General features: G+C 39.3%; 1 protein-coding gene across 2 annotated transcripts in view; it reads right to left on the reverse strand.

Moving 5' to 3' along the window:
- Positions 1-2,994: 2,994 nt before the first annotated feature.
- Positions 2,995-24,555, reverse strand: part of RDX (radixin) — a 64,460-nt gene continuing 42,899 nt past the window's right edge. For both annotated transcript variants that reach the window (XM_062196972.1, XM_062196973.1), the window contains exons 10-14: positions 17,879-18,009; positions 11,491-11,651; positions 9,745-9,837; positions 6,215-6,457; positions 2,995-5,396 (exon numbers count right to left, since the gene is read on the reverse strand). In XM_062196972.1, the coding sequence (XP_062052956.1) occupies positions 5,232-5,396; positions 6,215-6,457; positions 9,745-9,837; positions 11,491-11,651; positions 17,879-18,009 (793 nt within the window). In that variant the 3' untranslated portion in view covers positions 2,995-5,231. The remainder of the gene's footprint in view (positions 5,397-6,214; positions 6,458-9,744; positions 9,838-11,490; positions 11,652-17,878; positions 18,010-24,555) is intronic.

The following is a 24,555-nucleotide window of genomic DNA, read 5'->3' on the forward strand; positions in this document are numbered from 1 at the left end:
ATTAACCTTTATTTAAAATTTCACCTATAAAAGGAAAATTAAGTAGGTTACCCAAGAACAAGACATTTGAGAAACCTGAGTACTCATTCTGTTCGTCACTGTTTCCTGCTAATGGTCTTCCTTTTGTTGTAGCAGTTTAATTCGTCATGCAACTTTAAGCCAAAAGAGCTAAAATTTTCATTTCATAGATTTTTCAGAATACATTAAAAAAAATGAAGGGAGGAGAAACTGCCTTATTGAGTCTAAGAAATATATGCATTTCTAGTTCTAAAATAAGATCAGAACAACTTATTTTAAAATGTTGGGAAAAATTGTTAAAAAAATAAAAGGGATAGATATCGTGGCATACATTATATAATACAGTGCAAGAATTTCATACACTTCATTCATCCAAAGAAATAACCTTGCTTTAATATCAAATAATCTCAAGAGACCCTGATCCCATTTAGGAAAATAGACATTTGGCTGTAAGATTTACTTATAAAATCAGTACCACTGTTTTTAGGAACTAAGTGACATGCATAAATATCAAAATGAATCCAACATTCTAAAATGATCATTAAAATAAAAGTGAAGAACAATTAGAGTAATAAAAATAACAATTGCATGGATGGAAGCAACTGGCGCTAGCTACAATAGCATGGAGGAATCTGGGCATACAAATAACACAAATCAGCAATATCGCACTGCCATTTTAAATTATTGTAATAGAAAAATGTAAATAATGTAACAGCTAAGATAAAAGTTTGAACTTCCATTATGACAAACCAAAACAAAGGGTCAACAAGTCAATCTAAATCTTACCTGTAATGCCCCAATACGTTAAACTGAATTTGCTAAATAAAGAGCCTGGTACCACTGAGTGGCTACTATAGAGCCAAACTCTAACCTGAATTTTAGGGATGTACCAGATGTTAATAGTTTTAGTGCCCATCTTTAACATCAAAATTCTGCAGGAAATAATGATGGATACTTCCCTTTCTAAAGCAGTGTATGCAAACCCAAATCAGAAAACTCTTACATGAAGAATTTAAAGGAGGTCAAAGTATTGAGGAAATAAAATAGGGACTCATGGTCTTGCCACAGGGAAAATGGCAGCTCTTAAAATCTTGACAGATAAACATACTAAGAAGTTGATGTACTAACGAAAAAGTGGGAGTTAAAATTACTCAATTGAAGGCCGGCGCCGTGTGGCGCCAGCACACCGGGTTCTAGTCCCGGTCAGGGCGCCGGATTCTGTCCCAGTTGCCCCTCTTCCAGGCCAGCTCTCTGCTATGGCCGGGGAAGGCAGTGGAGGATGGCCCAAGTGCTTGGGCCCTGCACCCCATGGGAGACCAGGAGAAGCACCTGGCTCCTGCCATCGGGTCAGCGCAGTGCACCGGCCACAGCGGCCATTGGAGGGTGAACCAATGGCAAAGGAAGACCTTTCTCTCTTTCTCTCTCACTATCCACTCTGTCAAAAAAATAAAAAAAAAAAAATACTCAATTGAAGAAAAGGATGATAATGTGATAACCTTCAACATATGGATCAGTTTTGAGCCTATTTTTCCAACCTGACAGTGTTAGAAGGAAATTGGATTGCCAGATTATATAAGCTACCAAAAACATCTGAAGAATCCACTGAGTTTTTGAAATTCACTCTATGTGATAGACTACATTAAAATATGATAGGTATATTATTTGTAGTTAAAGCATAAAAGATGTAAATACAGTTCTCATTTAAAATAAACTTAAAACACTCATTGCAGTTCCACATTTAACTTTTTCCTCTTAATGATGTCTAAGCTTTATCAGTTCAGTAAATTAATGCTAACATTAATAATTCCTTATAATTTTATTTCAAGCCTTTTAAATAAAATACAAATTTTTTTATTGTGCAAAGAATGGGATGCTTTTGGAATTTAAAAGTTTATTAAAAATCACCAAGCAACAAGGTGATAAAAATTGGGACATAATGTAGGTAGGAATGGTTTTTATACCCTGAACATCCTTCTAATGATAAACAAGAATGAGTTGCAGCCGGCATTGCGGCTCACTAGACTAATCCTCCGCCTGCAGCGCCAGTACTCCGGGTTCTAGTCCTGGTTGGGGCGCCAGTTCTGTCCCAGTTGCTCCTCTTCCTGTCCAGCTCTCTGCTGTGGCCCAGGAATGCAGTGGAGGATGGCCCAAGTGCTTGGGCCCTGCACCCGCATGGAAGACCAGGAGGAAGCTCCTGGCTTCGGATCAGCACAGTGCCAGCTGTAGCGGCCATTGGGGGGGGGGAGGGTGTGAACCAACGGAAGGAAGACCTTTCTCTCTGTCTTTCTCACTAACTCTGCCTGTCAAAAAAAAAGAGTTGCAAAAAAAGTCTGATAACTTTATAAGTGATAATTCTCGTTCTTAGAGACAAACTAAATATAAAGCACAACAGTATATAAAAATCCTCTTTTGACACCAGATGTTTCTGGCTTTGAGAACAGAAATCAGGTGACAGTTGAGTATTATAAACTGAGAAGACACAGGGCTTTTTCTCTTTTTAGAATTGATGTATCACTTGTTTAAGAACTGATAATAATTAGTAAGCAAGCTTCTTAAAAGGCAGTTAATCTACAGACTTATAGTAACTGCTGTAATGTAGGTTGAAAACAATATACATTAAATAAATGCACTTCGCATCCAGTTCCTTAAGAATATTAGAATTTTAGAGCGAAATGAATTTGTCTTGATGCAGATGCAGTTTCACTATCAAACTAAACACTGTGACTTAAAAGCCATAATTAGAAACCCTAAATCACCATCAGTTGACAAAGAATCAATTCTTCCACAGAATTAATCACTGTTACTTCCAAACCAAAGGGTTTTCATTTGGGGGTACGTGTCAATCTACTACTACTATAAATTTTCCTATCCACTTCTTAGACTTCAGAAGTGATGATGCATGGCTCTGACATGACTATAATTTTCAGGAAACATAGAAAAATCCATGTAAAATAACAACAGTGGACCTTTAAGGCATGAGTTTTTGTCACTTTATTGTTAACCAATGAATATTATCCAAAATTAGAGATGTAATTTAATTGTACAACACAAAATTATGCTAATGGTAAAAGCCTATTGGAATTTGCCAAATACTCATTAGTGTATATTTTTTACATTGTTATATAAACATGTGCTCAACTGCTAATGATAAAAATTATAGTTGATTTTTAGTCACTACGAAAACCATATTGCAAATGGTTGTTTCTGTTTGGAAAAATTCACACAGCTTTAAAAATGGATTTAATCCATTTTAATCCTAATCTACAAATAGATTATAAACAGCAAATATAACTGGTAATTTTTCAACACTGTATCAAAGTGGTGTAGCAGTGGTAGTGCACATAATTCAAAACGAAGAAAATGAAAGTCCAGGTTTTCACCTATTATGGCAATTTTTAATGCTTTGGAAAAGTGAAACTTAAGTTTCAAAGCCTGGAGAGTGGGCTCCACCATCAGGTCCCGATTCTTGCCCACAGTTTTGAAGCATGTGTATAACCATTGAGCAACAGCCACTTCAAGTTAACCAGTTATCTTTTGTCCTACAAAGTCAAAAAAATATATTAAATGCAGCCTTTTCCTTTTCATGTCTGCCCAGATTAATCCTTTTAAAGTCAGCAAAATAAAGCACGAGATATTTTCAGACACAAAGTCAACTGACTGTGCATGAAAAAATGTTTAATAAAATGGCAATTTTAACAGATAAATGTAAATTTGAGTGCATAATACCAAATGGAAAGTAGCTGAACCACACAGAGAAAACAAGGCTCTCCATAGCTTCAAATCTAGGTGTTTTCCAAACTGTATCACAACGTTTTTTTCTCTAACTGGGAGGATTTCTTCAGTAACTCATAACAAATTAATGTAATCTAAAATAGGATTAACCAAAATTTAGGATAAAAAATAAGCACAGTGATTTAGAAACCAAGTATGATTATGTTAACTATGATACCAAGAGATGAAGGTACAGACATTCTTCATATGCTACAAGGGTAATTTCTCTTTCTCTCTCAAACACACACACACCCCACACTCCTCCAGGAAGATAGTATACCAGTGAAAGCTTTGAATTTTAATACAAATCAGAGTCCCACAGTTCAATTCAACAATAAGGCAGTTAATTTAGCACTCAGGTATTCAGAAAGAAAATGAAATCTCGAAAGTATTCCTTCATGATTAAGACTATCACATAATATTATACAATGTACAGCTTACACACTCCATCGGGTTGGAACAACCAGTCACCGCAGGTGTAACAGTGAGGTAGTATTCTTGTCCCCTTCTTGGGACTGATGTTTTCAGATGCTGCCCTTCCAGAAAGGTCCAGGATTTTTGTTTTAGTGAATAAAATAAACTACCAACAAATCTGTATTTTATTTTATTAAACATTTGATTTTCTTAAAAAAAAAATCTATGAAAAACTTTTCAAATCTTTCAGACAACTCATTTGCAAGTAATATTTCATCAAGAAACTGTCCTAAAAAATTTGTTGTCTATATCTCTGAAGCGGCAGGCAACAAAAAACATAAATGGACTCCAGGAGATGAAACGCCAACCAGTTTAGCTGTTAAAGATGACTGTGATTAAGCAAACACCCAATACTGCAAATTAAACGGGGAATAGCTGCACTGTAGCACTAAACATTCTAATTCCTTTTATTATTCATAGACACCTCCTACGCAATGATCAAAGACTATCCACTCTGCTACTACCATCATTTCCAATGATCTGTGTCATGGCAGAATTATGGATGTGGCAGGACATGAGAAGGGCACACTGAAAAAATGCAAGTGTGAGAGAATGTGAAAATGCATGCAGATTAAATATAGAAGGGGCAAGGGGAAACAGAGCGCTCTAAACATCCATTAAAATCTCACCAATTATGCTTTAAAATGTAGAAAGTGCTCAAACCACACATACACATTCATCAGACATGATAATTAGTGTTAATTTTCAACAGAAAAATGGAAAATGGACAATGTGAAAGGAGGTGACAGATCACTGTTCTCCATTCCCTGGCCCAAAAGAAAACCAAACACAACATCACACTGCCTTAATGTTGAAGAGTTCCCCTTAAATTTTTCATTTAGCCACCACAGTCAAACTGGTGTTAAGTGCTTTGGCAAGGTGGGCTGCATTCCATCACATCTGCAAAGGCCTGCTTTTCTCTGATGGTGGTTCAGCTTATGAAGAACATGTATGCAAAGGAACAGTTCTCACATTGCTTCAAACTCATCAATACGCTGCTTTGTATTGCCTTGTCGAATCTGTCGCAGAGTCTTGTACTTATCACGGCCTGCTTTAACATTCTCAGCATGAAGAACGTCATTTTGTGTTTTCTTGGTCTCATCTCTGGCTTGGGCTAATTCTGAACTTAATGCCTATATTTAAAAAACAACAAATATAACTATTTCTTAGATTTTTTAAAAAAATTCATGAAAACTTTAAAGTTACAAAAATACACATATGAAAATTTTTTAATGGATTAAAACTTTCAGTGTGAAATTTTTCTTTATCAAGTATGTAGGTTTTTTTACTTTCCCTAATTGTGCTGGTAGTGGTTAGGGAGGAATAGCATGGCCCTTCATTTCTGCTTTTATCAACCATGGTATCTGTTGATTATTGTAAATTTCTTTGCTTTCTTATCCAATACTTGAAATGACTTAAACATTCAAAATAGATTTTTTGTTGCTATTATTCTAAAATTTACATCATGAGGAAGGCTTTCTCCAAGTCTTAATAAACATATTGCAACTGTCAGTTCATTTTCTTAAAGACTTTACCAATTAAAAAACAAAGCTTTCAGAAATACTCTCATTAAAATTTACTATTCTGACCTCATGTACATTTCCAAATCTGAAGAATAATTCAAATTACATAGCCTCTTACAGGTAGTCAAATGTTACCATCATTCAATGCATATTTCACTGTTTTAAAACTACATTTATCTTTTAACACATTAATGGGTCAAGCTATAATTAACCAACTCACTAATTAAGGCCTCATTAAACAAAGCTAACAAGTATTTGCTAATGAGGTCATGCAATGGACAAAAAAAACATGACAACAGGACATACCAATCACAAGGCCAGCCAGTGTTAGACTTTTAAATAAGAATTTTGTAAGAAGAAAAGTATGTGTTCAGTGCAGAAAACACAAACAATGTTCTAAATGTGCACACAACAGTAATTCTAAATACCTGGAGTTGTTTTTTAACACGCTCATTTTTCTGTGTTTCTGTTACGCGTTCTTCCTCACTTCTGTGGTTCATTACCCCTTCATTTGATAATTCAGCACTAGCCTCAGCATTATTCTCATCATGTTCATCATGCTCATTTTCTGTTGGAGCAATGACTGGTGGTGGTGGAGGGGGAGGGGGAGCAGACATCACAGTTTTTAACTCTTCTTTGGTTTTTTCCAAGTCTTCCTGGGCTGCAAAAGCCTGAATATTAAAAACAAATTGAAAACTGCTCATTAAAAAAATCAAATTATCTTCATAACAGACAATTTCAGAGTAATGAAAACAGGCCCTATCAATGAAAGGTCTGTTATCAGAAAAATGATATAATGTAAAAGACAATTTTTAAATTACCATTTTGCAAACCTAATAAAATTCTGCCAAAGATTATAAATTGCTGCTAAAACTGTTAGTTGATAGGACACTGATATTCATATAAAAATGCCACATTTAAGGGCAGATGTTGTGGTGCAGCAGGTTAAGCCACCCAGCTGCTCCACTTCTGAGCTGGCTCCCTGCTACTGCACTGGGATGACAGCAGAGGATGCCCCAAGTGTCTGGGTTCCTCCCAACCATGTAGGAGACCCAGATTCTAGCTTTGACCTGGCCCTGCCCTGGCCATTGTGACCATTTGGGGGAGTGAACCAACAGATGGAAGATCTGTCTATCTCCTTCTCTGACTTTCAAATATAAATATTAAAAAAAAAAAAATCATTAGATTACATAAGTGCAACTAGAGGAAAAATATAACCAGACAATAGTGGAATAAATTGCCACTACTGTAATCCAATGATTGATTAAAACTGCTATAAGTGGGTTACTGACATAAGTATCTTCAGATATGATACAAATACCCAACAACACCAATTACCTCAGTAATCACATTATCCCTGTTTGCCTAGTACAGTCCTGTGCTTACTGCTGTCCTGGTGTAATGATTAATAACACTCCCTTATACTTTCACAAATGCTCCAGTTTGGATAATAAATTATATGGAAGTCTTATCTATAATATACTCCAGCTAAAACTTTCATTTAAATTCTTTAAATTTCTAGTGTAAATTATTACAGTTTACAGGAAATTCTAGGGACTAAAGGGACAAGCTGAATGACATCGTAAGTAACCTAATGCAGAAAGGACATTCTGCAGTTCCCTTTAATAAAGCCACTTCAAAAAAAGATGACTGTCACACAGTAAGACAAAGAGCAAAGCCCTACTCTGAACACTGGTCTGAAAAATTAGCTAAAAAAGAGTTTTGGATAAATTGACTCATTCTGAGTATAATCTAGTATTAGATGAAATGTAAATTGACAAAGACCAGCATGAATGTACATGGATTTCTACATTGTTTGTAATAATGCATTTTTTCCATCAACATTTTGAATTACTCTTATCTATACATATACATTTTCTTTTTTTTAAATATTTATTTCGAAGGCAGAAAAGTAGAGGCAGAGAGAGATAGGTCTTCCATCTGCTGGGTCGCTCCCTCCCAAATGGCCACAATGGATGGAGCTGGACGGAGCCAGGAGCTTCTTCCAAGTCTCCCATGCAGGTTCTGGGACCTGAGGATTTGGGCCATCTTCTTACCGCTTTCCCAGGCCACAGCAGAGAGCTGGGTCGGAAGTGGAGCAACCAGGACTCGAACCAGTGCCCACATGGGATGCCAGATCTGCAAGCGGCAGCTTTACCAGCTTTGCCCCAGTGCCAGCCCCTATACATGATTTTCATGTACTAAAAAACTTTATAGCAATTTAAATTGTATTATAAAAAAAATGTAAGACTGAAAGAAAGCCATTTTCTTTGGTAAGCACATTTTACTGCAGCATTAATCATATACATATGTATGATCTGTGAGTGTAAAAATTTTCTAGTGAACTCTGATTATCTTATATGCCCCATTCCTGCAACTAAAGCCTGATTTAGGGCACCGTTGGTTAAGCCAAGGCCTGAAACTCCAGCATTACATATGGGCACTGGTTCAAGTCCCAGCTGCACCACTTCTGCTCCAGCTGCCTCCCTGCTAATGCACCTGGAAAAAGCAGCAGCTAAAGGCCCAAGCTCCTGGCACCGGCCTGACCCAGCCCCAGCGATTACAGCCACTTAGAGAATGAACCAAGGGATAGAAGATCTCGTCTCTCCCTTTGTCTATAACTCTGCCTTTCAAATAAATAAATAAATCCTTAGCATCATTAATTGCACCCCTCTAATTCACATTTAATCATCTACTGCCACACTCTTCTAAGAATATCATAAAATGTCTCAACTCTTCGTGTTACTCTATATTCTCATTTTCATGTCTGTAGTTTGGGTATTTTAAGAATCCACTATCATAATCTGTTCTTCATACTGACTACTGAGCTTTTTTTATAAAATCATACTTAACTTGGTTACGATCTGTTTTAAAATCTTCAGGAACTCTTTTGTCTCCAGATACTCCTTGCTGCCTTGCTTTGGCAGGGAATTTACTTAAAACCTTTCTCAACTTAATTCACAATTGTCTAACTTACCAACCCCCTCTCCCAACATTTTTTTCTTAAGACTAAGTCATTTATTTGAAAGGTGAAGTTAGTAGGACAATCTTCTATCCACCAGTTCACTCCAAGGCCACAACAGTGGGGGCTAAGCCAGGCTGAAGTCAGGAGCCTGGAACTCCATTCAGGTCTCCCACATGGCTGGCAGGGGCCCCAAGTACTTTGGCCATCTTCTAGAAGCTGTTTCCCAGGCACAGTTGCACGAAGCTGGACTGGAAGCCAATCAGCCGGGACTCCAATCAACACTCACGGGGTGATACCAGCAGCTTAGCCTGCTGCACCACAAAGCCACCCCCAACAGCTCTAAGCCTGAAGTTCTAGTTATTTGATGGCTGTCCTGACATCTACCATGGATATTCATATTCCCTGTACTCACTGAGTCTGTTGTCTGGAATGTTCAGTCCCTCAAAATACATCAGTGAAGACCAGTTTAAATATGTATGGGTTTCCCAACCTTTGCCATATTTTCAAAGAAATTAATCACCTCTTCTGTGCTCCCACAATACTTAGCTTACATTCATTTTACATTTGTTCTTCTCTACAAGTCAGCATATGGCTGAAAACAAAATAACCATTAAATAAAAGATACTAAATGAGCTGGCACCGCAGCTCAACAGGCTAATCCTCCACCTGCGGCACCGGCACACCAGGTTCTAGTCCCGGTCGGGGCGCCGGATTCTGTCCCGGTTGCCCCTCTTCCAGGCCAGCTCTCTGCTGTGGCCCAGGAGTGCAGTGGAGGATGGCCCAAGTGCTTGGGCCCTGCACCCCGTGGGAGACCAGGAAAAGCACCTGGCTCCTGCCTTCGGATCAGCTCAGTGCGCCGGCTACAGCGCGGCAGCCATTGGAGGGCGAACCAAGGGCAAAGGAAGACCTTTCTCTGTTTCTCTCTCTCTCTCCGTCCACTCTGCCTGTCAAAAAAAAAAAAAAAAGATACTAAATGAACAAACAGATGATTACTTTGTGCTGCCACTCAGTAGCTTCCTCTTCCTTCTTCTTCTTGGCTTCTTCTAGAAGTGCAATCTTGGCAGTGAATTCAGCAAGTTCTGCTGCCTAAAATGAACAATGCAGTTACTAACATGACATGTTGAGCCAACAAAACTTTAACATACATGCTTGGGCTTTTTAATATATTTTTAAATTTTTACTTGGGAGGGAAGAAATGCTGGACAGAAGGGGAAAGAGATAGTGAAGGAACTCCTATTTGCTGGTACACTATCCAAATGGTTGCAAAGCCCCGGGGCCAGGAGCTGGGAACTTAATCCAAGTTCCCAGTAAGGGTGGAAGGAACCCAACCACTTAAGCTGCCTTCCTGGGTACACATTAGCAGAAAGGCAGAATTGGGATTAGAGCCGGGATGTGAATCCAGGCACTCTGCTATGAGATGCAGGTGTCTAAGTAGAATCTAACTGGTAAGCCAACCACCTGCCCCCTACTTGAGCTACTATACATGTTTTCTGAGATAAAGATACTGGCTTTTTTAACATGGAAAGTTAAGATCTTAGAAGGTCCTGAGATAATAGCTAATAGGGACACAAAGTAAAAGGATTTTTATTCCATAGATCAGTTAACCCTAATTCAGTTGAAGGAATTTAAAATGTGAAAGTTAGCTACTCATCACTTTTTTTTTTTAAGGGAAAGTGTTTTTTGGGGGAACCCAACAGATCGGAAGGAAGTGAAGAAGGAAAAGAGAGAAGGAAAGCTAGAGAGAGAGAGAGAAAGAGAGCGAGCACCACGTGTTCAGGAACAGTTCCTCTTAAACCTTTGCCGGGGTCGGGCAGGGAAGTAGCAGCAAATCCCATTAGGGTGGTGTTGGAGCTGACACCAGTGGTTGGGCCATGTGGCCACCTGGCTTCCAGCCACGGCAGCTGGGGCTTGAGCCTAGGATGGTGTCCAGGATGTAGATCGTGCCATAGATAAGACTGCCTGATTTTACTAACCTTCCCCCCTTTTGCTTTTTATAAAGCAGGAGATGTATATGATTACATTAGTCCCAAAAGTCCAGGAGGGGTAGAGGGACGATGAACTGGCTTTAGAGCTACTTCCTGCTGACATGGGGTGACGAAGTACTCTGCTGGCATGGGGCCAGCTACTCATCACTTTTATCAACAAACAAGCCACTTGCTAAAATCTACAAAAGAAGAAATTACACTGACATAGTGCTTTATAATTAAAGAGCACTTTGTCAAAATAATGTCACCTGATTGTGCAATAATCCCATAAGGAATATCATCGCTCTTTTCAAGGGCAGGGCACTGAGTCTAAAAAGACCCAAAGCAAGTAGATGCCTGAGCTTATATTTAATTCCAGGATCTTCCAAGTGTCCGGCATCCTCAAGATTTCCAAGTCCACTAAATGAACAAAACCCCAGCCAAGTCTGATGTCTACTTCTCTTTTTAGGAAACAAAACATACTGTGTCAGTTTATCTAAAGCAAAACACTCCAGTTGGCTTACTGCTGAACCTGTCCAAGGTCCGAGTAAATCTTCTGTTGCCAACAGGCTCCATATATAAAATGTAGAAAAACAGCTCTTAAGAATTTTATTTTTAGAGTTTTGGGGACAAGAATATACTTTTTAGGTTTATTTCTACTCTGTTACTAAGCTGTATCTTTGGTTTGCTTTCCAGAAGGTGTATCAACATAGTTTTACGAACGTTCACTGCGTGCATGTATTTTTTCACTCCAAGAACTAGGCCCGTTCCTTACCAGCTGTTCCTGATTCTTCATCTGGTCAGCAGCCTGTTTTGCTATGGCTGACTTGGCCTCTTCAGCAGCTCGACGCTCTTTTTCAAGTCGTTCTGCTTCTTCTTTCGCTCGCTTTCGTTCCTGATCCAGCTCTAGAGCTTTTCGAGTCTGTTCTTCTAGTTCTGTCAAATAGAAGTGCCACCCCCCGCCCCCAAGAATGATTAATTCCAATGATTCTCCTTATCAAAAAAGCTAAAGTAGTGTAAGGACTCTCATCTATACAACTTTCAAAATTTAGCACATGCGTAACTGCATATATAACCTCATTTGTAACTTGGCAAAAGCCTAGAAATTTTCACAAAGCTGTTAAACAATTTCAAAATGCCAAGAAATGAAAATCTTTAAGTTCTAGCACAGGTTTGAAGCACATACTTCCTCATAAAATAAAAAACTCTCCATTTAAAGTTGTGACAAATTGTCATGTTCCAGAAATCTATAAAATAACACATTCTAAAACTCAGGTAAATCCTTACTTAGCCAGATTAATACAGATTAAATATCCCTTATCCAAAATACCTGTGACCATAAGCATTTTGGACTTTGGATTTTAGAGTATTTGCACATACATACATAATATGTTATGTAGGGGACAGCACCCAAGTCTCAATGCAGAATTCTTTTATACATGTAGTCTGAAGGAAATTGTATACAATTATTTTAGTAGCATTGTGTTTAGACTGTAATCTAAACTTGAGGTCAGATGCAGAATTCTTCACTTATGCATATTGGGATTTTTGGATTAGGGAAACTCAATCTGTATTAGATAAGTAAATATAAAAATCTGGAAAAAAAAATACCCCAAATAGTAATGTTATTGAAAATTTTGAGTCACTGAAACAAAAAATGGCACTTTGATGAAAGCTACTGATAAAATAACACAAATTCTGGGTGCTTTTGGCTATAAAGATGAAATGTGTATAACACTGGATGTTACCACAGTTAAACCCAAGGATTTTTCATTTTAAAATTCACCGTTTAAAATCTGAACAATCAAGCCAACCAATAATAAACTTTTCTTAGGATCAATCTTTCCACCTGGTTGACTGATATGTAAAACAATTGAAAGCATGGTCTCTAGAGACATTTGTAGGGCCTGTCAGTGAGGCACAACAGGTTAAGCCGCCCACCCCACATGGGTGATGGTTCCAGTCCCAGAGTTCCGCTTCCCATCCAGCTCCTTGCTAATGGCCTGGGAAAAGCCGCAGAAGGCGGTGCACTGTTTGGACCCCTTCTTCCACACGGGAGACCCAGGTGAGTTCCAGGCTCTTGGCTTCAACCTGGCCCAGTCCCAGCTGTTATAGTCATTTGGGGAATGAACCAGCGGATAGGTCTCCTTCTCTGTAACTCTGCTTTTCAAAGAAATATTTTTTAAAAGATACATGTACACCCAGATTCATGGCAGCATTACTGACAACAACAAAAATGTACAAGTAACTTAAGTGTCTACTGACAAATGAATAGAGAAGCAAAATGTGGTATATACATACAAAGGAGTATTATTCAGTCGCAAAGGAAGGAAATTCTGATATAGGCTCCAACATGAACAAACCTTATAGCGAGTAAAATAAGCCAGTCACAAAAAGACAAACATTATATGATTTCCCTTATCTTAGGATAGTTAAAATCAGTGACAGAAAGTAGAATGGTGGTTGTTGGGACGGGATGGGGGGAATGAAGGAGTTAGTTTCAAGGCAAGAGACTTTGTTTTTAAAGATGAAAAGAATGACATTTTGAGTGTATTTATTATCACAGTGTATATTTAAAAATGGTTAAGATGTTAAATTTTTGAGTTATGTATATTTTACAACAAAAGCAAAATGTTTTTTCTCTAACAATACAAATTCTTCTGTACTAAGACAAAAAATTGAAATAGTTTGGGTTACAAAGTTAAATTTTGAAATTCTAAAATTCATTATTTTCTAACACCTCTTTGTTGTAAAAGTCAAGTTGAAAAATGGCAAATAAGGCTATTTTGGGACATTTTACCTATTTTTTTTTTTTTTAATAAACTCTGAAAACTTCAATTCCAGTGTCTTCCAGGATGCAAGGTTTTAAATATTCATAAATGATTCCCTTGATTCTTTGCAGTTGACTGAGTTAGAACAGGGGTTAGCAAACCATGGTATGGCCCAAGTGAAAGGTAGAGCAACAGAGACAGGGGAAAGATAGATCTTCCAATCATTTGATTCACTGCCCAAATGGCAACAACCAGGGCTGGGCCAGGTCATACTAGGAGCTTCATCCAGGTCTCCCACGTGGATGGCTGGGGTCCAAGCAGTTGGGCCATCTTCTACTGCCTTCCCAGGCACATTAGTAGGAAGCTGGATCAGGAACAGAGTAGCTAGCTGGGACTCAAATCTGCACTTCAATACAGGATGCTGACTTTGCAAGCAGTAGATTAACCCACTGTACCATAATGCCAGCTTTTTTTTATCAGTTAAATGAAATTTATCAGAACAGTCACCTTCACCCCTTAAGGTATAAGAAAAAGCTACTTTCACACTGCAATAGCACAGCTGAGTAGCTGGCACAGAGACCATGTAGAGTTTGATATTTACTATTTAGTCCTTTGTAGAAAAATATTTGTGAATACACAAGGTAGACTATTTCTAAATTATTTTTAAAAGTTTTATTTTATTTGAAAGGGAGACAAAGGGAAACAAATCTATCCACTAGTACATTCTGCAAAAGCCCATAACCAAGCCACTCTGTAAAAATTCATTGAGCTTTACACCTAAGAGGTATGCATTATTTATCTGTAATTCAATGAAAAAGTAGCTTTTTCTATTTTTAAATACAACTGTTTGGGTGGGTGGTTAAGCCACAAATTTGGATGCTTGCAACCCATATGCGAGTATCCGGTTTGAGTCCTGGCTCCACTCTTGATTCCAGCTTCCTGCCTGTGTGCACCCTGGGAGAGAGCACAAGTGATGGCTCAAGTACCTGGGAAATATAGGGTTTCCAGCTCCTCAAATTAGGCAACAGACCAGCAGGTGGGAACTCTCAAATTTAATAAATTTTTTTAAAACTCAGGACACAAAATTAGGAATTATTTCTATTTTAGCAACTAGGAACATAAGGAAATTGAAGTTTAAAATGATTTGTGGGGCCCGCACTGTGGTGTAGCAAGTAAAGCCACCGCCTGCAGTGCCAGAACACACATGGGCACTGGTTTGAGTCCCGGCTGTTTCACTTCCAATCCAGCTCTGTGCTATGGCCTGGGAAAGCAGTAGAGGATGGCCCAAGTCCTTAGGCCCCTGCACACATGTGGGAGACCTGGAAGAAGCTCCTGGTTCCTTTCTTGGGATCAGAGCAGCTCTGGCTGTTGCAGCCAATTGGGGAGTGAACCAGCGGATGGAAGACCTCTCTCTCCCTCTCTACCTCTCCTTCTCTATGTAACTCTGACTTTCAAATAAATAAATAAATCTTTAAAAAAATAAAATGATCTGCATCTAGCCGTACTCTAAATCACTGTCTTCCTTCACTAAGAGTTAAGGTCCATGAAAGCAAGGACCTTATCTGTTCAATACTACATCCCCAATACCTAGAACACTGTAAGTACACACAAGATACTAAAGTATTCAAAATAAATCATTAAATCTCAACTCTTTTTTCTGAATATGGGAATCCATTTTAAAATTGGTTGGAATAGTAAACAAAACCAAGTCTGTATCTCAAATATCACCAACATATCTTCAAAATGGTTATAAATATGGGCACCAGTATGAGTCAGGCTGCTCCACTTCTGATCCAGCTCCCTGTTAATGGCCCAGGAAAAGCCAAAGATGGCCCAAGTGTTTGGTCCGCTCCCACATATGTGGAAGACCCACATGAAGTTCTTGGCTTTAGCCTGGCCCAGCATTAGCCATTGCTGCCATCTAGGGAGTGAACCAGCAAATGGATGATAAAACAATCTCTCTAACTCTGCCTTTCAAATAGATAAATTTTAAAAATATTTTTAAATGGTCACAAATGATAAATATAAATAATTTAACAATGACACTATGGAAATGTAAAATGGAGGAAGTGTGAAATAACAGACTCAGTTTAAAAATTACAAGAAAATAATGAAGTCTAAAAATGTGTTTTCTTAAATAAAAAACATAGGTTATATCATTACTTATATCTGGCCAAAATTAATGCATTTGAATGAGAAGGCAGCACAAATTATAAGACAATCATACAGACTTTAGGACAGCCTGGGAAAGGCTTTATTAGAAAACAAAAATTAGACCTCCTCTGCCATAAGATGACTGATTTGAAATTGTCTTGATAGGGATGTTCTACGGCCTTTATGTTCTATCTTTCCCATTTTATATCCTAAATAAATGAGATTAAAGATTTAGTAAATAGCTATTCTCCCAGAAATGAAGACAGGTCAAAGTGCTATGACTCAAATCTTTTCTTTAAATAATGTTTGTAAACATTCCTTTTTAAACATTTTAATATAATCCAGCTTTTATTTACAGCGGTCTTCCTCTAAAAGTATTATATTATTCACATATTACTTTGTACAGATCTTTCACTGTATTAATATTTTGCTGCATTTCTTAAACTATATATTTATATTTCTAGAACACAACACAAAACAGGCATGTCAGCCTCTGATGGATGAAAAAGGTACCTAATGGGGCCAGCACAGTAGGTAAAGCCACTGCCTGCAGTGCCAGCATCACATATAGGCACCACTTTGAGTCCCAGCTGCTGCGCTTCCTATCCAGCTCCCGGCGAAAGCAGTGGAATGTTGTCCAAGTCCTTGGGCCCCCTGTACCCATGTGGGAGACCTGGAAGAAGCTCCTGCCTCCTGGCTTTGGATCAGCCCAGCTATGGCCATTGCAGCCATCTGGGGAGTAAACCAGTGGATAGAAGACCATTCTGTCTCTGTCTCTCCCTCTCTCTACCTTTCAAATAAATAAACAACAAAAGAAAACCTTAAAGGTGAAAATCCTTAAAAATTAAAGAAAGAAAAAGGTATACCCAGAATGCCAGAAACAGCATCAAGATGCAATTCAGGAAACCAGTTCTACCCTTGAATTGTAGCCTATAAACAAATACTTTACTACACTTGGTCTTTGAATCACATCTGTTTCTAGGTCTTTGACAGCCATGAGAAGTCAGGCTTCTAATGAACTAGAACAACACCCAACAGCCAGTGCTGTGGCTCAATAGGCTAATCCTCCGCCTTGCGGCGCCGGCACACTGGGTTCTAGTCCCAGTCGGGGCACCGGATTCTGTCCCGGTTGCCCCTCTTCCAGGCCAGCTCTCTGCTGTGGCCCGAGAGTGCAGTGGAGGATGGCCCAAGTCCTTGGGCCCTGTACCCGCATGGGAGACCAGGAGAAGCACCTGGCTCCTGCCTTCGGGTCAGCGTGGTGCGCCGGCCACGGCGGCCATTGGAGGGTGAACCAACGGCAAAGGAAGACCTTTCTCTCTGTCTCTCTCTCACTATCCACTCTGCCTGTCCAAAAATAAATAAATAAATTTAAAAAATTTTAAAAATAAAAGAAAAATAGAACACCCAGGATTTTTGTCTTATAACAGTATTCAATTTTTTTTCTTTTATAATAGTATTCCACTTCAGAGGGATTGCTATAAATCTGGAAGCTGATTCATCCCAATCTTTTTGACTTTTCCCCTAACTACCCACTGTTCAAGAGCATCTCCCTACCACAGGAAGCTGGTGTATGGAATGAAAAGACATCTCAAATAGGTAAGACTGCTCACTATTTCCAAGGGAACCGAATGGCAATTTCTACTAGTTGTTAGGAGAGCAGGTATTAGATCTAATTTTATAAGCAATACAGATTTCACATTACTCCCTGAGATCCTACTGCTTAGGAAGCAATACAATACTTTGGCTCAATAATTATTCTATCTGTTGTGGGAAATTAGTATATGCTAGAGTTAACTAACAGAAATCACATATTTTATACCTAATGTACCATTCTGGTTACATTGTGTCTAAGAAGTAAGTTCTTCTGTTTAGAAGAACTTCTGTCTATGTGTTGTCTATTTTCTGACACTGAAATGAAATCTTTCTTATGGGTTGAGCTCCAAAAGTTAGAACTGAAAATGCATTCAAATAATTAAATGCCTCAAAATACTTAATATGATTTTTGTTTATATAGCCCGAAAGAGTAATAGGTATAAATTGATGCATACAATCATTTACAAAATGTGAGTACAAATGAGAAATATTTGTACATCCAATTAAATGACAAAATTGTTTACAATATGATTCCATGAATTATTGATTTGGCAATTGAATGCACAAACAAGATTTAATAGCAGCAAAGAAATACTATCTGACAGCAGAGTAATTGCAAATTCACTGTCAAAAAGAAACTTGTACCTTTTTGGGCTTTCATTGTCTGTTCTTCAATTTGCCTTAGACGTTCCATTAGTTCCTCCTTCTCACGTTCTATTCTTTCCTTTTCCTTTTCTGCTATTTCTCTTTTCTTCTTTTCATTCTCTAATTGCGCTCTTAAAAGAGATTACAATGTTAAAAATTAATTGAAATGTTATTTATGTGAAATCCAAGTACTAACTATGAACCAACTAAGAAACTGCAGCACATTTTTTTTTTTTTTAAAGATTTACTTTATTTATTCGAAAGGCACAGCTAGAGGGAGAAACAGAGAAAGAAGCCAGGAGCTTCTTCAGAGACTGCCACATGGGTGTAGGGGCCTGAGGACTTGGGCCATCTTCTACAGCTTTCTCAGACATATTAACAGTAAGCAGTATCAGAAGTAGAGTGCCCACTGTGTCTGGCGCTAAGGCGCAGTGGGTTAAAGCCCTGGTCTGCAGTGCCAGAATCCCATATGGGTGCTGGTTCAAGTCCTGGCTGCTCCACTTCCAATCCGGCTCTCTGTTATGGCCTGGGAAAGCAGCAGAAAATGGCTCAAGTCCTTGGGGCTTTGCACCCAGATGGGAGATCCAGAAGAAGCCTCTGACTCCAGATCGGCACAGCTCTGGCCGTTGCAGCCATCCAGGGAGTGAACTAGCAGATGGAAGACCTGAGTGGCCAGGACTCAAACCAGCACCTCTATGGGATGCCAACATTGCAAGTGGTGGCCTAATCTGTTATGCCAGAGTTTTCTTTATATTTACATATGTTCAAACTATATGGTTAAAAATACAAGACTATATATACATTATACTATATACATTATACTTATATACACTCATGTGTATGCAAACATGCTGCATTTCAATGTATGTCTTACTGGAGTTATAAAAGAATTGATTATGTAAAAAAAAATACTAAAAATCAGACTTTCGGAAGAGTTATAAAGAATATACAAGGAATATACTTAAGGCAGATCTGAGTGGAGAGAAAAGACATCAGGATTCTTACCATTTCCATTCAGGACAAATTGCATGTCAGCCCTTAATAATAAACTGGACAGTTACCATACCTTAAGAAATGCATTCTTTACATTAGCAGTAACCCTGCCCTGGGAGATAACTATGGCTTGAAGGAAGCGCACAGGAAAACAACCTGGAGAGTGACAATTCTCCACCACTAAAGTAAAATCATGCCAGTTTAATTTCTCTGGTAGTACCCATTTACATCTAGATTACAAGGTGACATGTCAGTTTTATCCCTTTTGAAAATTCCATTAGAATGACAGTAGGGTCTTGGTGGGAAAGAATGCCTTGATCACATAGCTGCATCTGCCATGGGCCTGTAAGATTGTTTCTTTTAAAAACAGTAAATTCACTCATCAAACATATATCGAGAGAGTACCCTGCGTCAGATTCTGTTGGTTGGGAGCAAGGGAAAAAAAACTGAATGAAGAACTTAACAGATAATATACTATTTCCTAGTTAATAAGTTTAATCAATATTCAAACCACTACTTCAATGAAAATAATTTTTTGGTTTAATAAAACAATTGTAATTTCAGCTCTGACACTTACTGAGTATGCTTTTATGTTCCACAAAAACAAATAACTGCACGGGAGCCAGCATTGTGGTGTGGAATGTGAAGCCACCACCTGCGACACTATCATCCCATACGGGCACTGGTTCCAGTCCCAGCTCCCTGCTAATGGACCTGGGAAAAGCATCAAAAGATGGCCCAAGTGCCTGAGCCTCTGTACCCACCTGGGAGACCAGAATAAAGCTCCAGGCTACTGGCTTTGGCCTGCCACAGCCATTTGGGGAGTGAGTTCCTGTCTAACTCTGCCTTTCAAATAAATAAACCTTTGAAATCACTGCCAGGCCAGCATTGTCGAGTGGCAGGTAAGGACATGACTACAATGCCAGCATCCCATACAGAAACTGGTTCATGTCCTGGTTGCTTAATTTTTGATCTAGCTCCCTGCTAGTGGCCTGGGAAAAGCAGCAGATGGCCCAGGCGTTTGGACCTCTATACCTATGTGGGAGACCCATACAAAGCTCCTGGCTTCTGCCTGGCCCAGCTCTGGGTTTTCTGGCAATCTGGGAAGTCAACCAGTAGATGCAATCTCTCTCTCCAACTTTTTTTTTTTTTTTTTAAAGAAATCGCTGCCATCTGGTGTCCATTCTGAATTATAGGCACAAAACCAGTTATTCAAATTCTAATTTCTGAACAACAGTTTTCTTTATTTTCTAAACTTAAAATAAATCTTCAAAAGAAATCTATTTATTTGAAAGGCAGAGTTACAGAGAGAAAGGTCTGCCATCTACTTGTTCATGCCCCAAATGATCACAGTGGCCCTGGCTGGGCCAAGCTGAAGCCAGGCGCTTCATCCAGGTCTCCCACAACGGTGCAGGGGCTCAAGCACTTGGACCATCTGCTGCTGCTTTCCCGGGTGCATTAGAGCAGGGAACTGGACCAGGAGTCGGGCAGCTGGGACTAAACCAGCAACAAATGGGAAGCCAGTATTGTAGGTAGCAGCTTAACACACTATGCCAGCTCCAAAAACCTACATGTTAGTATTATTGCAATTCTTAGGTTCCCATCTCCATCTAACAGAGTCCTGCCTGAGGGCAAACAGATATAACTGTCAATACAGCAGGAGGCAAGACAGACAATGAGGGTAACTTTCTAGTGTACCCAGCAAAAACAGGAAGTTTAAGGGTCCCCATGCTTCCCTGCTGATTTAATGAATCCTCAAATCATTTAAAATCTGAAGACTTGTAAGTTCATTCATACTAGGGAAGATCAATTTCTCTCTGAGGTTCCCTACAAGGTATTTTTTCAGTAGCCAATGAGAAAAGCCAAAAACTATATATACCCCACCACCCCCCGACAGTACCTTCAACTCTTTCTCCTTATTCTATTTCAAGCTAAAAAGCATACAAAGCCAACGGAATTGAAGGAGTTGGGAACTTCTACCCCTGTAGAAGATCATAACTGATAGAGACTGGGAATATTTGTGTTTCCCAATTTTCTTGGACAAAAGAAGGGTCTGGTGGAAGCCTAGCAGGCTACTGCCTTGTGCTTTTAGGTAGCAGAAATATCAGGCAATATTAAAAAAAAAAAAAAAACAGTACTTTTCAAGTAATTGCTAGTATGGCCAAGAGCCGCTCTTTTTCTGTTATGTTGGGATGTTGATTAACAAACCCCAATGAGAAACCCCATTCTCTGTGCAATCACATTCAGTGCTGCCACAGTTCCCTCAAGATAGCTATCTAAGGCCACATGAAGACTCATGCTGCAAACCAGATCTGAAGGCTACAAGCATACTCCATCAACTCAGAACCTTTCAAGTTCAACTCTAGCAACATGGCCCTCACTGAGGATGCATGCTGGTTTTACTTGGCTATTTCTCTATTGATATTTTGTTGTTGTTCTTCAGGGATGAAGTGAAAAGATAGGGGAACAGAAAAGGAGACTGAAAGTAACCTAACCACATGTAACTTGGGTAAAAAAAAAAAAAAAAAAAAAAAAAAAAAACTCTCCTAAGTATATAGCAGACAAATAATCTATTTGAAAGTCAGAGTTACACAGAGAGAAGGAGAAAGAGAAGTCCTCCATCCATTGGTTCACTCCCCAATTGGCCGTAATGGCCAGAGCTGTGCCAATCCGAAGACAGGAGCTTCTTCCGGGTCTCCCATGTGGGTGCAAGGGCCCATGGACTTGGGTCATCTTGTATGGCTTTCCCAGGCCATAGCAGAGAGCTGTATCGGAACTGGAGTAGCTGGAACTTGAACCGGTGCCCATATGGGATGCCAGCACTGCAGGTGGCAGCTCCTGATTATAATTTTTAAAGTACTTTGCTGTACTCTATGAGGCTCATATCTCACATATAAGAATCCTCCCCTGGGGCCAGCATGGTGGCAGAGTTAGTTAAGATTCAGCCTGCAATGCCAGCATCCCATATGGGTGCCAGTTCAAGTCCCAGCTATGCCACTTCTGATCCAGCTCCCTGATGATACACCCAAGGAAGCAGCGGAGGATGGCCCAAGTTCTCAGGACCCTGCAGCCACACGTGAGAGAGACCCAGAAGAAGCTCCTGGCTTTGGCATGAGCCAGCCCTGGCCATTACAGGCCATTTGGGGAGAGAACCCTGTTTCTTTCCTCTTTCTAATTCGCTTTTCAAGTACATTTTTCTTAGAAAAAACAAAACAAAACAAAAAAACGAATCTTCCCTTGACTTCAGCCATCACTAGCTAACTCTTCATTCAACTAATATACATGCCTTTGGCTCTCCACATAACTGAGTGAAACCCAATTTTTGCAGGAAACTAAAAATTTCTGACTCATCTCTAAACATCATTCACTTGGGATAACTTACCTGCTGCACTCAGTCTGCCCTAGGTACACCACACACCTTCTCACTACACATTTGTTGATGTTGGCATCCTCTTCTGTCTCTCCCCTTCCCCATCTAAAAAAGGCCTTCAAACCTGAGTCACATCACCCTTGCCCTAAAAAGCCTCTATGATTACTCTAACCATGGATGGTAGGTAGACTCATTTTGACCTAGTTGGTCTATGTCAAGTGGATAAATAACTGACTATTCTGTAATATCCTTTTTGAAGAGTAGCACAGCAAGTTAAGCTATGGCCTGTAGCACCAGCATCCCATATGGGCGCCAGTTTGAGTTCAGCTACTCCACTTCCAATCCCTGCCAATGCACCTGGGAATGCAGCAGAAAATGGCCCAACTGCTAGGTTCGGGTCCCTGGTCCAGCCCTGGCTGTTGTAGCCATTAGACAGAAGACCTCTGTCTCCCTCTAACTCTGCCTTTAAAATAAAGAATATCAAATGTGTTTAGTTACATATTCTCAGGAATATTTATAATTATATTCAACTTAAACTATGTATTAAATACTGGCTATTATAATAACTTTTAGTACTTTGCTAAATGCCTGCCTACCAGTGTCACTACTTCTTAAGACAAACCCTTGAAAATTAAACTATTTTTATATTAAGAGTAAGGAACATAGGCTTAGAAGTTATCTGATTAAAATTCAAACTCAGAAAGCCTGCATCCTTTGATGTAATACCTAGTGATATATGTGCCAGCTCGAAAGATTCCCAAAGCTAACTAACCTTGACTACAAACTCGACGCTCTCAGGTTTTAAATCTGGTAACAATTATGGTAAATGGTAAGAACAACAACAGGAAACAATCATCCATAGTAAAAATTTTCATGACTAAAAAAAAGTAATGAGAGTTATGGGGAGGAAAAATGGTCACGTGCAAATGTAAGAAGACAATGAAAGCAAAGAGGCTTCTGTGCTGCCCTTTCCCAACTCTAATTCTAGCAGCCCAGCTCTTAGAACTTCCCCAGGTTTATCTGTTGGCTGCTTGGCCAGTGGACTTGAACAAAGCGGTTTCTGAATATTTAGCTACTATTTCTCTGTCTGGCATGTAAAGCAGGAAATAAGACTTGACATGCCACTTCTAAAAGATCGACAATCTCCAGGTGTCTATAATAATGCAAAACATCCTCTAAGCGTTCAGATGAATTAAATACTGACTGAATTCCTACTGTGTATAAGGCAAATCTGTCAATGTTTACTAATCAAAGTTGTAAAATTTATACAAGAAAGGAACCATAGATATCTTCTGCTTCCATCTTAGGCCTTAAAGTAACTAAAATATAGCACAATCACCAAATGGCACTTATTAAACGTCCTACACATACCAGAAAGCAATATAGCACTCCACTCCATGTGCCAAAGAAACAAAGGACACATAGACAAGAGGGTAAATAAGAGGAGCCAGCATCCAGCTGAATGCTAATACACCTGGAAAAGCACTGCAAGATGGATGGCCCAAGTCCTTGGACCCCTGGACCCACGCGGGAGACCCACAAGTTCCAGGATTTGGATTTGGCGGAGCTCTGGCCATTGCGGCTATCTGGGGAGTGAACCAGCGGGTGGAAGACTTTCTCTCTCTGCCTCTCTGTAACTCTGCCTTTTAAATAAATAAACCTATGGGTGGAAAATCTATGCCTTTCACATAAATAAAAACAAACTTTTTTTTAAAAAAGGGGGTAAATATAACAACATGGGCTAGCAGAAACTTTAGACATAATATGGCAAGATGAATACTAGTTGCAGAAACTGTACATAAAGTAAATTCATATTTAACTCATGATAGAAGATATTCAAGAGACTAGGTCAAAGATGGTTTTTAAAAAATTAACACTGTAAATAGCTTTTGAAAGGCTATGATGCCTAAGAATATAAAGAAAGTAAAGCACAACCAAGAATATTTTAAGTGTGTAAGACTAGAACCACAATGTAAGTAAGCTAAAGGCAAAGCAGAGTAGAAATCAAGACAGAGCTGGGGCTGGCACTGTGGTGCAGTGGGTTAATGCCCTGGCCTTCAGTGTCAGCATCCCATATGGGCGCCAGTTCAAGACCCGGCTGCTCCACTTCCTATCCAGCTCTCTGCTATGGCCTGGGAAAGCAACAGAAGATGACCCAAGTCCTTGGGCCCCTGCACCCACGTGGGAGACCTGGAAGAAGCTCCTGGCTTCAGATCGGTACAGCTCTGGCTGTTGAGGCCAATTGGGGAGTGAACCACCGAATGGAAGACCTCTCCCTCTCTCTCTGCCTCTGACTCTCCTTCTCTGTGTAACT

This window comes from Lepus europaeus, chromosome 7 (assembly GCF_033115175.1).
Source record: "Lepus europaeus isolate LE1 chromosome 7, mLepTim1.pri, whole genome shotgun sequence".
NCBI lineage: Eukaryota > Metazoa > Chordata > Mammalia > Lagomorpha > Leporidae > Lepus > Lepus europaeus.